The sequence below is a fragment of the Pyrenophora tritici-repentis genome, chromosome 10 (assembly GCF_003171515.1).
Source record: "Pyrenophora tritici-repentis strain M4 chromosome 10, whole genome shotgun sequence".
Taxonomy (NCBI): Eukaryota; Fungi; Ascomycota; class Dothideomycetes; order Pleosporales; family Pleosporaceae; genus Pyrenophora; species Pyrenophora tritici-repentis.
Window position 1 is genome coordinate 3,177,741 of NC_089399.1, and position 13,569 is coordinate 3,191,309.

General features: G+C 50.6%; 7 protein-coding genes across 7 annotated transcripts; 3 read left to right on the forward strand and 4 right to left on the reverse strand.

The window, feature by feature from the left end:
• Positions 1-452: 452 nt before the first annotated feature.
• PtrM4_050390 (uncharacterized protein) lies at positions 453-1,515 on the reverse strand (the record flags this gene model as incomplete). Its single annotated transcript, XM_001936837.1, has 2 exons — positions 453-976; positions 1,029-1,515. 2 exons carry the CDS (start codon positions 1,513-1,515, stop codon positions 453-455), a joined length of 1,011 nt encoding a protein of 336 aa, XP_001936872.1.
• Positions 1,516-2,592: 1,077 nt separating this feature from the next.
• Positions 2,593-4,081, forward strand: PtrM4_050400 (uncharacterized protein; the record flags this gene model as incomplete). Its single annotated transcript, XM_001936838.2, has 2 exons — positions 2,593-2,789; positions 2,845-4,081. 2 exons carry the CDS (start codon positions 2,593-2,595, stop codon positions 4,079-4,081), a joined length of 1,434 nt encoding a protein of 477 aa, XP_001936873.2.
• Positions 4,082-4,313: 232 nt separating this feature from the next.
• On the reverse strand, positions 4,314-5,402 carry PtrM4_050410 (uncharacterized protein; the record flags this gene model as incomplete). Its single annotated transcript, XM_066104861.1, has 1 exon — positions 4,314-5,402. The coding sequence occupies one exon, from the start codon at positions 5,400-5,402 to the stop codon at positions 4,314-4,316; it is 1,089 nt and encodes a 362-aa protein (XP_065959425.1).
• A 243-nt stretch (positions 5,403-5,645) lies between these two features.
• PtrM4_050420 (uncharacterized protein) lies at positions 5,646-7,086 on the forward strand (the record flags this gene model as incomplete). Its single annotated transcript, XM_066104862.1, has 2 exons — positions 5,646-5,658; positions 5,729-7,086. 2 exons carry the CDS (start codon positions 5,646-5,648, stop codon positions 7,084-7,086), a joined length of 1,371 nt encoding a protein of 456 aa, XP_065959426.1.
• A 2,246-nt stretch (positions 7,087-9,332) lies between these two features.
• On the reverse strand, positions 9,333-9,677 carry PtrM4_050430 (uncharacterized protein; the record flags this gene model as incomplete). Its single annotated transcript, XM_001936839.2, has 1 exon — positions 9,333-9,677. One exon carries the CDS (start codon positions 9,675-9,677, stop codon positions 9,333-9,335), a length of 345 nt encoding a protein of 114 aa, XP_001936874.2.
• A 471-nt stretch (positions 9,678-10,148) lies between these two features.
• PtrM4_050440 (AcoB, Pyruvate-2-oxoglutarate dehydrogenase) lies at positions 10,149-11,460 on the reverse strand (the record flags this gene model as incomplete). Its single annotated transcript, XM_001936840.1, has 3 exons — positions 10,149-10,186; positions 10,236-10,795; positions 10,847-11,460. 3 exons carry the CDS (start codon positions 11,458-11,460, stop codon positions 10,149-10,151), a joined length of 1,212 nt encoding a protein of 403 aa, XP_001936875.1.
• A 696-nt stretch (positions 11,461-12,156) lies between these two features.
• On the forward strand, positions 12,157-13,420 carry PtrM4_050450 (uncharacterized protein; the record flags this gene model as incomplete). Its single annotated transcript, XM_001936841.2, has 3 exons — positions 12,157-12,416; positions 12,472-12,698; positions 12,747-13,420. 3 exons carry the CDS (start codon positions 12,157-12,159, stop codon positions 13,418-13,420), a joined length of 1,161 nt encoding a protein of 386 aa, XP_001936876.2.
• Positions 13,421-13,569: the final 149 nt, after the last annotated feature.

Genomic DNA, 13,569 nt, shown 5'->3' on the forward strand with positions numbered 1-13,569 from the left:
CTATTGAATAGATTTGAAAGCGACCGCCAAAGTAGCTATTATCTCCTCACAATAGGCTACCCTGATATGGCGTTAGATTGATATGGGTTGGTGATACTATCGGGGAACTGAGTGGGCGAAATCGTTGTTGTATTGAGAACCGCGAAGTGCTAGCTATATGGTGCGGGGTGCTGCCTAGAGGAGGCTAGCCCTTAAGCAGAAGGAGCTAGTCCTATAAGAGGAGAGCTAACTGGTGAGAAGTGAATGCATGGAGACTGGCTTGCCCGGCCGACAGATACAGACCTGGAAGGGAAGGCGAGGGTGTTCAATATATGAGAGCTCATGTACCTAGCAGAGTAGGTATTCGCTGCGGTAAACGAGTGGAAGGATCGAGTTTTGAGTTGGCTAGGAAATTTACATTCAGGCGGTCTATTGGAAGTGAAGTAGTCACACCACTTGTAGCAATCAAAGACTCACACACCACCGCCCCACCCTAGCACCATGAATACCACCGAACCGATCACTGCATCCCATCCTAATGCTTTGACCGCATAACCACCGTTGCCCAATGCGCCTACTACGCCACCCAAGGTCATCTCCTTCCTCATCATCGCAATATTCGCCATTGCGAAACCCCCAGAAACCGTGATGCATTTGCTAACATCCACATCCCTAAGACCCACAAAAGAGAATTGCGGGAGCAGTAGAATAGCGCGAGATACCAAAAGAAGAACATCAAAAATCGAATGCGACCGCAAAGCCGGGAGAGCGAGTAGAGCTGCATTGAGCAAAATGTTGGGAATCTGCAGCGCAGCGATTGGCTTACGGCGCTGGTTCAGGAATCCCTTTGACTCTGCCGCAGCCTTAGGGGGCGCGAGATCCGGAGAAGAAAGATGCAGCTGAATGAGGAAAAGCGAGACCGTAAAAGATATAGGTAGGATCTGACTCAGAAGAACATAGTCGCGCATCATTGCCGCATCATATCCACGCGTCCTCGCTATACACACATTAGCACAACCTCTCAACCCTCGTGACTCACGCGCTCATACCTTTCTGCCCAAGGAAAATACTCCAGAACCACGTTCCTAGGATGGCTGCCTGGGTCCAGACAGCATTCGGCGCGTCTCTGACGAGATCCTGGGCGAAATCGTGGAACAAGGTCGACGCCAACATCCATCTCTTTAGCTTCTCAATAGACATATTGCTTAGGCTCAGTGTCTTGGCTCCACTCCATTCCAGATAGTGCTTTATGAGGAACATGAGCATGTGGTAAGATAGCGTTGCGAAGCTGATGGAAGCCAGGAAGGCATAGGCCTTGATGTGTTTCGCTCGCGCCTCTTTTGCTGCTTTGACATTGCCATCCCTCTCGGATGTGGGCGCGTGGAAGATGGCTGTATACTGCTTGCGTAGCGAGAATGTGATTTTGAATGTTGAGTAGAGGGCGCCGAGGATGTAGGATAAGAAGATTGTGGTTCCAATGTAGCTGTGCGGCGGGGTGGCGTAGTATACCAGGGTATTGTAACCAGGGACCTCCATTGTTAGACGTTGTTAACTACACAAATGATCAAGGTGTGGATATGCGAAAGTAAATATTTAGGAAGCGAATTTGATGGCGCATTTTCTTTTTGAGGCTTGTGGACAGCTGGTTGGTTTCAGTTTAGTATGAAGGCACACGTGACGTCATGACACGCCCGTTGTCTGAGAATTCGGGCGACGAGACATCTTCGACGCTGCTTCTCGCAACACGTCTCATACGTTGGATTTCTCAGAATATGTACGTGCGGGTAGGGTTTGGTGGGGACTACCGGTAGTAGCTGCTTCTATATGCGGAACAACTGCTGTTCGTCGGGTGGGGCGCGTCCCTGCTTCGCCTCAGCCGCAACGGCATGAATGTCGGTGTTCTACAGTAGGTCCCTGCGACATCGAATGCCACCATCAACTATACAATCGATCTCGTCTGTTTCATACGGTGTCGTAGCGGATAAGAGAACAGTACCATTTGGCGTACGTTCAAAGCCATCTCTCAACGTTACCGCCGCATCAAAAATACCCCGATGGGGATGCACTCATCGCTACCCTCTGTGGAGTCATATCTGCGTTCAAACCGCAGCAGAGCATTTCTTCAAAGAAAACGGATAGGTTGATGTGCTTCACAGCACGGGCCAGATGAAATTGCGCAAGAATGTGGTAGACTACCAATTGCTGTTGACAATAACCGACGAACATCGGAAATGGCAACTTCTTTGACTCATCAATCCTGCATAACTCATATCTCAATGGTAAGTGACCCCGAATAGTTGTGACTCACGAGCTTGATTACCGTGCGTTGACATACGTAGAGTGCCTTCCAATGAGACTCCTGAATACCTCACGAAGTAGGTACACCCTACCATAGTGTTTGCCCAGATGCAGCAGGCAGCAAGCACTAGAAAGAGTACATAATGAATCTTTGTCGTCGTACATCCCTTTTCAAATTTCAGCATCTTGTGAACCAGATCAAAATCCGATTGTTTCAACTTCATCGAGTAGGGCCTCTTGTTAATAGTTTCAACATCCTTAGCCGCAGAGGTAGCCACTCTATTACTTTCAAATCTCCGAACCATCACTATCAACATGAACACCCACTCCTCCTACTCACCAACGCGCCTCGGTGTCTGTGGCTGCTACATTTACGATGCAAGAGCTTGCCAGCGTACCTACCTGCCGCAAGTCAAGCTTGAGTCTCATACTACCATACTTTCGACTGCTTCTCGGACAGTCATGCGCCAGAAATTTGTGAATCAGTCAGACCATACACTCAAAGAAATCAGGTAAGCTGTGTACACAAAAGTTGTTACTACCAAAAGGCTGACCAAGACATTCAAGATACGCATTTCCGCTATTTGACGGTATCAGTGTCGTCGACTTCGTCTGCCACATCGGTCAACGTACGATTTATGGTCTAGTCAAAGAGAGGCGCGAAGCCAAAAAGACCTACGACGTGGCTAAGACGCGTGGCGAGACTGCAGCGCTACTCGAGCAAGATCCCGACGCAGCAGACGTCTTCAAAACCACCATCAGTAACATCCCAAACGGCTCATCCATATTCATCACCATCAAATACATCCAGGAGCTGAACCACGATGCCGAAGTCGACGGTATACGACTTACCATCCCCTCGTCCATCTTTCCACGCTACGGCTATTGTCCCGGAAATCTACAGAAAAGATTCGGAATGGTTGCTATACAGGGTATCTCCATTACAGTAGACGTTTGTATGCCAGAGGGTATACCTATCAGGAAGATCATCTCACAGTCTCACCCCATCGAAGTGACGCTCGGGTCTTTATCAACGAGTACTATCGACGAGGACGTATCAATCTCCAGAGGTTCAGCGGTTCTTGCACTACAGAGGATAGAATTTCGACACGATTTCATATTGCGGGTGGTTGCAAAGGACATTGGCATCCCTCAAGCGATCCTGAAAACACACCCAACACTCCCCAACCAGCGCGCCTTGATGACGACGCTTGTGCCCAAGTTCAACCTCAAGACTGAGAAGCCAGAGATCATATTCATTGTAGATCGTTCGGGCAGCATGTCCCACCAGATTCCTACGCTTGTGTCCGCACTCAAGGTTTTTCTCAAGTCAATCCCTGTCGGCTGCATGTTCAATATCTGTTCATTTGGAAGCTCGCACTCGTGTCTTTGGAGCGAGAGTAAGGGGTATAATCAGGAGACGTTGGAAGAGGCCATCAATTGCGTTGACGCATTTCAAGCTGACATGGGAGGCACCGAAACATTGGCTGCTGTTCAATCCTGTTTCAAGATGCGCAACAAGCACTGTTCGACCGAGATGGTTCTGCTCACCGATGGCAATATATGGGCGCAACAGCAGTTGTTCAATTACATCATCGAGGAAACAAAGAGTAGAGATGTGCGTGTCTTCCCTATCGGCATTGGAGGACAAGTCTCCAGCGCCTTGATCGAAGGCGTAGCAAGGGCCGGTGGAGGCTTTGCTGAGATGGTCGCTGAGAACGAGAAGCTTGACAGAAAGATCATTCGTATACTCAAGGGTTCGCTCACCCCTCACATCAAGGACTACCGCCTGGAAGTCAAATAAGAAGACGACAGTGTAGAAAGCGTCACTGAAAGCCTCCGTGTACAGCTTAACATCGACGATACAGTGTTGGAGTGGGTGAACCGTACGCATAGGGAAGAAGTTGAGGATTGACTGAGGTTGTATTGTACAAGCTATGGAAAGTTTATGTAGGTGAGTGACCATAAACAGCGCTAGTCTCAGATAGGCATCGTCCCATCACCAAACCGTGACACACCCCCCAGTTGTCACCAAGTCAGTGAGTTGGTGATAACTGACCTGTATCCAGTAGATGAACCACGAATGATGTACCACCACTAGGTGGTTGGCTGTCATCTACCTGAATCTTGTCTCTATACTGTTGACGTGAAGCCCATTCATTTAGGGCGTCCTTTATTTGCTTCGAAATCTTAGGATCCTTTTGAGCTTGTTCAACCTTGCGGACTCCAATAGGTGCTGGTGTCCAGTCTTTTGGTCGACCTGGGTGAAGTGGATTGAGTATCCAGCAGTCGGGTAAAGCGTTTGACAACCCACAAACACAAGGTAGGTTTGCAATCCCAAGCTTAGCAGCTGAGATAGATAGCACACTTGACTCAGTGGCAGTGGTCTGGGCAGCTCGGCGGATGTACTTCGTCATCTTTTCGACGTAGGCGGGCAAGCTGAGTAGATTTGTACCGTTTATCTCGTGTTCGTATATCTGATCGAGGCAGGTAGCAGCGTAGTTTGGATAGTGAGCTTGGCAGGCAATCAAGAAATCCTCCTGAGGCCTGTAGCTAGTTGTCTCTGGTAGGTTGATCGATTGGCATTGAGAAGTGATGTGTATCCAGTCAGCCATCCATTCATCGAGTTTCTTTAGGTTGCGTGGAGCGGTCTTCAGATTGGTGTATCTTGCTATCAAGTCGCGACTCCGATCGGCTGTAGAAGGACAGAATTGCTTCTTGAGAGCGACAAGTCGATCGTACACAGTAGGGAGATCCTGTATTAGGTAGAGATGACGCGTGGCGATAGACCTAGTGATCTCTGTATTTAGCTGCACCAGAGCTCTCTCTTGTTTCTGCAGCGTGATCTCGTCGAGTCTCCATTGTTCAACCTCCCATCGGTAGGAATCACGATCCTCAGTGGATAGATCAGAGAGCTTGGAAGCTCTAGCCTTATAGTCGGTGAGCTGAGGCTTAGGATTGGCAGCCTCTAGGTCAGGCAGGCTCTCCTTTGGTGTATCTGGATTGACGTGTTGCCAGATCTTGTGATCCTTCGCGAAGTCTCTGCAGAGAAAGATCCAGTTGAACCAGTTATCTGGTGTATTAAGGATAACAGTAACTCGAGTTACTGCTGATCCTGTAGCCATTGTGTGCGTAGAACAGACGTAGCAATCGTGCGTTATAGTGGACGCGGGGTAATCAAGCGCTGTGGTGGACGCGGGGTAATCGTGCGGCTATGAGGGGCCTAGTAATCGTGCGCTATGAGGGACGCGGTAATCGTGCGGCTATGAGTACAATCAGGATGCAGCCGGGCTCATAACTGTTGGAGTGGGTGAACCGTACGCATAGGGAAGAAGTTGAGGATTGACTGAGGTTGTATTGTACAAGCTATGGAAAGTTTATGTAGGTGAGTGACCATAAACAGCGCTAGTCTCAGATAGGCATCGTCCCATCACCAAACCGTGACATACAGACAAGGAAAACAAGGCCTCCAACGAACAGCCAAACGCAGAGCCCATATCGCTCTACGACACTGCTTTCCAAGAAGAGCATACCAAAGTCGGAGAACCAACAGATATCTTCGCCGGTCTACCAAACCTCAAGCGTCCAGCCCTCCTACAAACACCTCACGAGATACCACAGCGATTCCCGTTCCACCGAACCTGCGTCTACCTGCTCCTAGCTTCAGAGTCCTCGCATCTCAAACCGAAAAGCGTAGTTCTAAAAGGCACATCCCCTCAAGGCCCCCTGACGCTCGAAATCCCCATTGAGATTCGCGAAGAGGCAGATGAGATGATCCATCAACTAGCAGCGCGCAAGGCCACACAAGAACTCGAAGAGGACCACGGTTGGATCTCAAAGGCTACCGTCGACAATGACAACGTCTCAGTGAAGGACAAATACAGAGACCAGTTCGCGTTGCTGCAAAGACGAGAAGCCGTTCGTCTAGGAGTGGAGTTCCAAGTCGGCGGCAAATACTGTTCGTTCGTTGCGGTGGAAGCTAATGAGGCTGAGATTGTGGAGAAGCGCAAACAAGCACGAGAAGCGACGGTGAGCAGAGATTTAGAAGAGCTTGGAGAAGACTGGGATGTGGTCGAATCGTCGTCATTTTCTCCAGTGAGTAGGCATTTTGTTAGCCAACGGGAATCTTTGAGACTCGCTACACCGTCGAGCTATTTCGGTGAGGCCAAATTCTGCTCTGCAGGCTCTGCAGATCCTCCTGCCGCACAAAGCTGGCCGCATCCCAGGGTTTCAGGGATCACTAGAGTTCGTAGGGGCAGTCGCGGTAGGAGTAGTGGTGGACGAGGCGGTGGACGAGGCGGAGGCTTTGCAAACACTCCAAGCGCAGGTATCCGCAGTACCGACCAAAACACCCCCGGGAGCCTCTATAGCTCCACCACCGGATGGATCCCTCCCCCTTCCTCTTCATCCGGATTCCACATTCAATCCAACCCTCCCTCCTCTCCCACTCCATGCCCATCCCCACCTCTCCTCCACCGTTTAATCGCCCATCAACTCCACAACGGCTCCTTCCCCGCCACCGCACCCCTACCCTACCTCGAAATGAGCATCTCCCCCTCCGTCGTACGAAACAGCCTCCGCCTGCTCACTACAGCGCCCACCGCAGCGGCGTACGCAGAAGTCCTGGAGCAGTTGCTCACAACAGCTATTCTTGTTGTGTATCTAGAGAACAAGATGCAAGAGGAAGTGGAGACTTGGGAGTTGGTTGTTGGGAAGGCGAGGGCGTGGGTGCAGGAGGTTGTTGAGGGGACGTTTTTGGAGGAGTTGTGGAAGGTTGCTGGGGAGGTTGTTCGGGCGTGGAAGGGATGAGTGTAGGGTGCGGGGAGGGTTCGTGGGAGTTGTGGGTTGTTTGTTGGAGGATGGGGTTGGGTGGGCTGGAACTGGCACCGGTGGTGTTGTGATTATCATCCAAGCTGGGTTGTGCCTCGGATGTGTTTACGTGGCCTACTAAACTGGGACCTGCTTTAGCGGTGTTTGGGTCGAATCCTGCATTCAGAATCGTTCCAGTGCAGTTGTGGTCCGTCATATTAGTATTGTTAATGCTTTCTGTACTTGACCCAGTTCCACTGGCGTTGTGATTGTCTCTTGAGCCTGAATCCGCTTCATCGGTGCTTTGTCCACTTTCTCTTGGGGGTATCAGTGGCAGCAGCCCTTCTCGTATGAACGTCGGATACACCAGCATCATTGCTTCTTCCTCTCGATCCACGGGACCACGCTTCCATACGATCCACGAGAGATTCTTCGCCAGGGCCACGACTACCGCTATCGTGGGTGGATTTCCTTCAAGCGATAGCTTCAGAATCTGCTTGACAATTGCATCGACACAGCCAGAGATTATATCAAGGGCGCATTGGATTTGTAGTGAGTACGGAAAGGACGACACGAGAAGCGCGTCATTAGACCTTGTGGGTTCTTTTTGCCAGACTCTTTCACGGCTCATGCCAAAGATTGGTGAACCATCTTCGTAACCTTGACCTGCAGATATCGGAATAGTTTTTATGGATGTGTCTTGATGGCCGATTCCATCTGTCATTGGGGAGCAGATGTAAAGCCTGAGTGATTCTTTCAGGGTTTCGACGTCCCTTAGCGGGAGTAACTCAACGCACCGCAAAAAAGATGTGGAATTCCGTGCATCCAAAGAGTAATACGGGTTGAACCCGTAAGTCCAGAGAGTTAGAAGAGCGTGCAATCTTTTTGCCGCTGTTCTGGTAGCGTAGGCATCGTAATCTTCGCTTGTATATTGGAAGAGCCGCAACATGAAGAATGACTGTGAACCGGCATGAGATGAATCCTGCATGAGATGTAACCATGTAAGTCTTGGCGGCTCAACTTGCACCCAAGGATTCCATCTCAAGAATTCATCGTATAATTCCGCTGTTGTGGTGTACAGGCTCAACGATAGTCCACCATAATCAGAGCCTATTGGTAATATATCGTGTATTTTACGGCGTACGTCAAAACATGGATGCGTAATTGTGATCTCTTTGGTTTGGGAGATAGATTCATACATGTGCCATAAGTGTTCGATTGTGCGGTATCCATTGTCGGATGTATATGGTGCGAAAGAATGTGTACCAGAGGAGTGTAACTCTTCAAAGAAATTTGTGTCGGAGTCTATAGATAGACACGCTTGACCTAATTTGAGTGCTATCCAATCGAGATCGGTAGTATCGATCGGGGTCACTATTGGTGGGCGTGAGATACCTCTTCGAATCCAAGCCCGAGTGGCCGTCATGATCAAGGTAACGCCGAGTTGTGTGACTGTCGCAGACCAGTGCAGGGCTCTGAGGCCAACAAACTGGCAGACAAACCCCAAGAGACAGGTAACCACAGCAAACCAAACGTCCCACTGCCGTACCATATCAAAGTCTGATCTTGAAGTCCGAATGCACTCCTTTTCATTTCCCATGCTAAGGAGATATTGCCCGAATGTCTGATCACCCATGGTGCAAGCCATTTGCAGATAGATTATACTCTTTACGTTCGGCTTTTCTTTCTTAAATGTGTGCTCGACTGAAGTTGCTTCGATGATGTGAGAGCATAGCGCTATGCCGATGATCAGCGCTAACGACCCTGCCAGGAATATGGGATACGCGTAGTCCTGAACTAGCTCCCCATCCTTCTTTTCTTTCCAGTGATAAGTCATGATGGCTGGTACGACCAGAGCCACAGTCTGTATAGCTACACCAAACGCGACAAGTGACCAGGTTTCCCCATTAGTTGTTATTGCCTTGTTGATATTAAGGGTGATGTTTGGTGGTTGTTCAACCAGTCGATCTAACGATTCAGCATCTTCGAAGGTCTGTGTTTGGCCGCTCTTTGATAGATACGTCAAGGCTTTATCAGCGTAGGCATCTCTGAGGTCGCCAACTTGGATCTCATCGGGGATTTCCGCCTCACTGTGGCTGTAGACGATTAACTCCAGTACAGGAGCTTTTCCCAGTACTCTGACAGTTCCTTCTTTGGCCCACAATTCGGACGAGTTTTCAGACGTAGACGACAGAATTTCTAGCTCCGCTGTAGTCAAGCTTTCTCTTGCACTATATAAGTGAGTGTCAGAATATATTATCGTCAACTATGTGGCTGTCGAGATATGGCCCATACCGTCCTACGAGAGCCTTGAGAATACTAACACGTCCGACCCTAATGGCCGAAACAATGATGGTAATGATACCCAGCGGTCCGACGGCGAGCAGGATGTTGTCGGCCCACCCAAGCGACATGGTAAGGAACTGTTTCGTCACTTGCTCTCCGAATAGCGTAAGAAGAGGCGCCAGGTCGCTACCGAGGTTGTTGATGAAGTCATCGCCAGAGAAGCCGGATGGTGGAGCAGGCTGAGTGTTGATTGGCAATGCTGTTGGTGTGTCACTGCTGGTGGAGGTAATTGAGGTAGGAGCCATGATGTCAGCCCCGAAAGGGAAGCAGCGGAAGCAAGCGCGAGAATAATCCGGATGAACAGACCACTATCAGCTGGACGTGACAGCGGCTTGAAGTATGGCAAGCAAGCGGCCCAAAGACCTAAGCTTTTGAGAGATGTGGTGTAAAAATTGAAAAGATTGCACTGTGTTGGGTGTATGTGTTAGATTTGTTAACTTGTGAGGCTGAGGATGCCGTCTGACCGGAAATGAAGCTGAACTCGGGAAGCGACATGCATGCAGACAACTTCAACGAACGGCACTCAGCCTTGACAAAGATGGCAGGCACAACATTATTGAAAATCCCAATCAGGAACAAAGGACCCAATTTATTTAGAGTAGATCGACTGATGCACTCAATGGCGAATATGCAACATGCTTAGACAGCACACGTTCAGCAGCGCCACGTCAGAACTGGCGCATACAGAAACAAACTCATTGGGGTTAGATAGAAGTTCAATAATCTATGGTCTTTTTGATCGCATCGTAAACCCCTTTCGAAATTAGCATGCATGGGAAATGCAAAGGGTATGGGGATCTTACTTGTAACATCTGGTATGATGAATTGCTCGAACACGAGCCCGGTATGCGTCGCCCACCCAGTGACCCTCTTCACGGGCGCCTCCAATCTCAAGAAAGCCTTTTCTTGAATTGTGGCAGCAACCTCGGCACCGACACCCGCGTTCATCATGCTCTCATGTACTACGATTGCTCTCCCTGTCTTCTTCACACTCTCCAGCACTGTCTCGCGATCCCATGGGTATATTGTGCGCAAATCTATCAATTCAATGCTGCATCCAAAATCCTTCTCTGCTGCTGTTATGGCCGCTGAACATGTATACAAGGGTGTTCCATATGAGACTATCGTCAGGTCCTTGCCCGTTTTCAGGACTTCAGCCTTGTCGAGCGGGAGGTAGTAGGCATCAACTGGTACTTGCTCGACTGCAGCGCGGTATAAAATCTTGGGCTCCATGAATATGACTGGGTCTTGGCTACGGATAGCTGAGAGGAGCAGTCCTTTGGCTTGAACGGGCGAGCGAGGTATAACGACGCGTAGGCCGGGTGTGTGGGTGAAGAGAGCCTCTGGAGATTGTGTGTGGTAACTAGAATGATCTGTTAGTATGACACCCGAATGCGGTTTTGCGGTAGCCTACAGTGCACCATGTCCTACGCTGCCCGATGGCATGCGTATTACCAGCCCACCGCAGTTGACCCCGGTAGTTCCAGACCGGTATCTGTACTTGGCCGCTTCATTGTGTATTTGATCAAATGCTGGAAAGACATAGTCGGCGAATTGAACCTCAGCGATGGGCTTCATGCCCTCAGCGGCGGCTCCGATAGCAAATCCAACCAGTCCTTGCTCACTCAGCGGAGTATTGAAGACGCGTTCTGTGCCAAAGTCTGCAGCCAGGTTCATTGTACATCGGAAAACACCGCCAAATTGAACATCCTCTCCAAAGACCAAGACTCTCTCATCGGTTTGCAGTGCATGTCGAAGTGCCTCATTGATGGCGGTGTAGAGGTTGATGCGCTTTGTTTGGCCTTTTTGTATCTCCGCTGGCAACTCGGGGTTCGCGAGAGACGACTTTGCGGTGTGATGGAGAATTGGCGTGGTGTCGTATTCTACTGTGCCGTTTAGGCGTGCACCGGGCGCTGCAGCAGAGTATTGTCTGAGTTGGGCATGTTGTTTACAGCGGGGACGAAGCGGTGTTTGAGGGCGGACTAGATAATGCGACAATGCGCGGATTGAAGATGTCTTCGAGGCCATGTCTATTGGAATAATAGTAGCAAATTTATCCAAAAGCAACCAAGAGATACACGGAAAGAAGACATGTTGGATGCAAACATGAGCCGACGGTTGTGCGGTTGTTTGCTGCGGCTACCAACGGCTCTCCAGCTTTCAACACTGCGGAGTTTAGCGAGCGGTCGGGGGACGTCATCACGTGATGATTGATCACGATAGTTCCCCATCACGTGATGATACCTCCGCCAAGCCAGACTTTGTCCGCTGCGCAATGACGTGAACAAGTCCAAATGGTTCCCACGGCAGGTGGAGACTAGTGCGCGCATCTTTCTGCACTGCGCAACCTGGAACAGTTCTAACTCTCTCGGTTATCGCTGGATATATGCAAGGGCAAAAGAGGTGGACGAAACCACAGAGTGACTGATCAGGAGAGCAACATTTGGAAAAGTCGGCCGGCCGGCAACGCAACCGTTCTGCCCAGAGGGGATCATCGCAGTTGGTGAAGCTGGGCGTTCCTTGACTTTCTGCGGGCCTGCGTTTTACGGGAGTCCTAGGCCCGTCCATGCACGGTCCCTCCAAAGCGCTGCTTCCGCATCATTATTTGCGTCGCGCCCGTCATAACTCACAACTCGCCCTCTGGTCAGTTTGTCGCGTCCCTCTCTCTTCGGAGACCATCTTCATCTCTCCGCACGCAAGTGCAAGTCTTCTGTAGCTGTGGCCATGGTTATGACCACCGCTCGTTCTCGCGGAGCCAATGGCTCGTCGCTGCGCACTGCTCGCCTCGCCCTCATCGGCCTCTTCCACGCCTTTGCGCCCATGGTGACGGCGCTGCCAATGCCGTTTGGTGGCGTCGTCAACGCGCTCAAGGATGCCGACCAAGACCTCCCCAAAGACTCCAGCGACCCGCAGCTTTGGTTGTTTCTAGGCGTTGCCGTCGCGCTTGTTTTGGCCGGTGGTGTGTTTGCAGGTCTGACCATTGCGTGAGTACATGACTGTCCCACCCTCGGTCTCGATGCGCTGACAACCTACATCTAGCTTGATGGGCCAGGATGAGATATATCTTCAGGTACTTGCCTCATCTGGTGAGAAGCACGAACGCAAGAACGCGAAGAAGGTGCTCAAGCTTCTCGAGCGAGGTAAACATTGGGTCTTGGTTACCCTACTTCTGAGCAACGTCATCACCAATGAAACCCTTCCTATCGTACTTGACAGGTCCCTCGGCGGGGGTTGGCCTGCGGTTGTTAGCTCCACCGTGCTTATTGGTACGTTTAGCTGTCACTATGTTGGTGGTCAACACTAACACGCGTCAGTCATCTTTGGCGAGGTCGTCCCCCAGTCTATCTGCGTGCGCTATGGACTACCAATCGGCGCTGCCATGGCACCCATAGTTCTTGGACTCATGTATATCATGGGTATTGTGGCTTGGCCGACAGCTAAGCTCCTCGACTACCTTCTGGGCGAGGACCATGGTACCGTATACAAGAAGGGTGGGTTGAAGACGCTGGTCAGCCTGCACCAGTCGCTTGGACTCGAGCATGAACGCCTCAACGAAGATGAAGTTACCATCATCACGGCCGTGCTAGACCTCAAAGCCAAGGCCGTGGGCAACATCATGACGCCCATGAAGGACGTCTTCACCATGTCATCCGACACTGTTTTGGACGAGAAGATGATGGACAACATCCTCTCTGCTGGCTACTCTCGTATTCCCATTCACACCCCCGACAACGACAACGACTTTGTTGGCATGTTGCTTGTCAAGATGCTCATTACATACGACCCCGAGGACGCTCTTCGTGTGCGCGACTTTGCTTTGGCTACACTCCCAGAAACGCGCCCCGAGACGAGCTGCCTGGATATTCTCAACTTCTTCCAGGAGGGTAAATCCCACATGGTGCTCGTCTCCGAGTACCCGGCCGAGGCACGCGGTGCTGTTGGTGTTGTCACTCTGGAGGATGTAATCGAGGAGCTCATTGGAGAGTAAGTCACACAGTTACATGTTCCTAACAACCACTAACAAGAACAGGGAAATCATTGACGAGTCCGATGTCTTCATTGACGTACACAAGGCGATTCGACGTATGGCACCCGCCCCTCGCGCTCGCGTTCCCCGAGGCAAAGTTCTCAGCGACA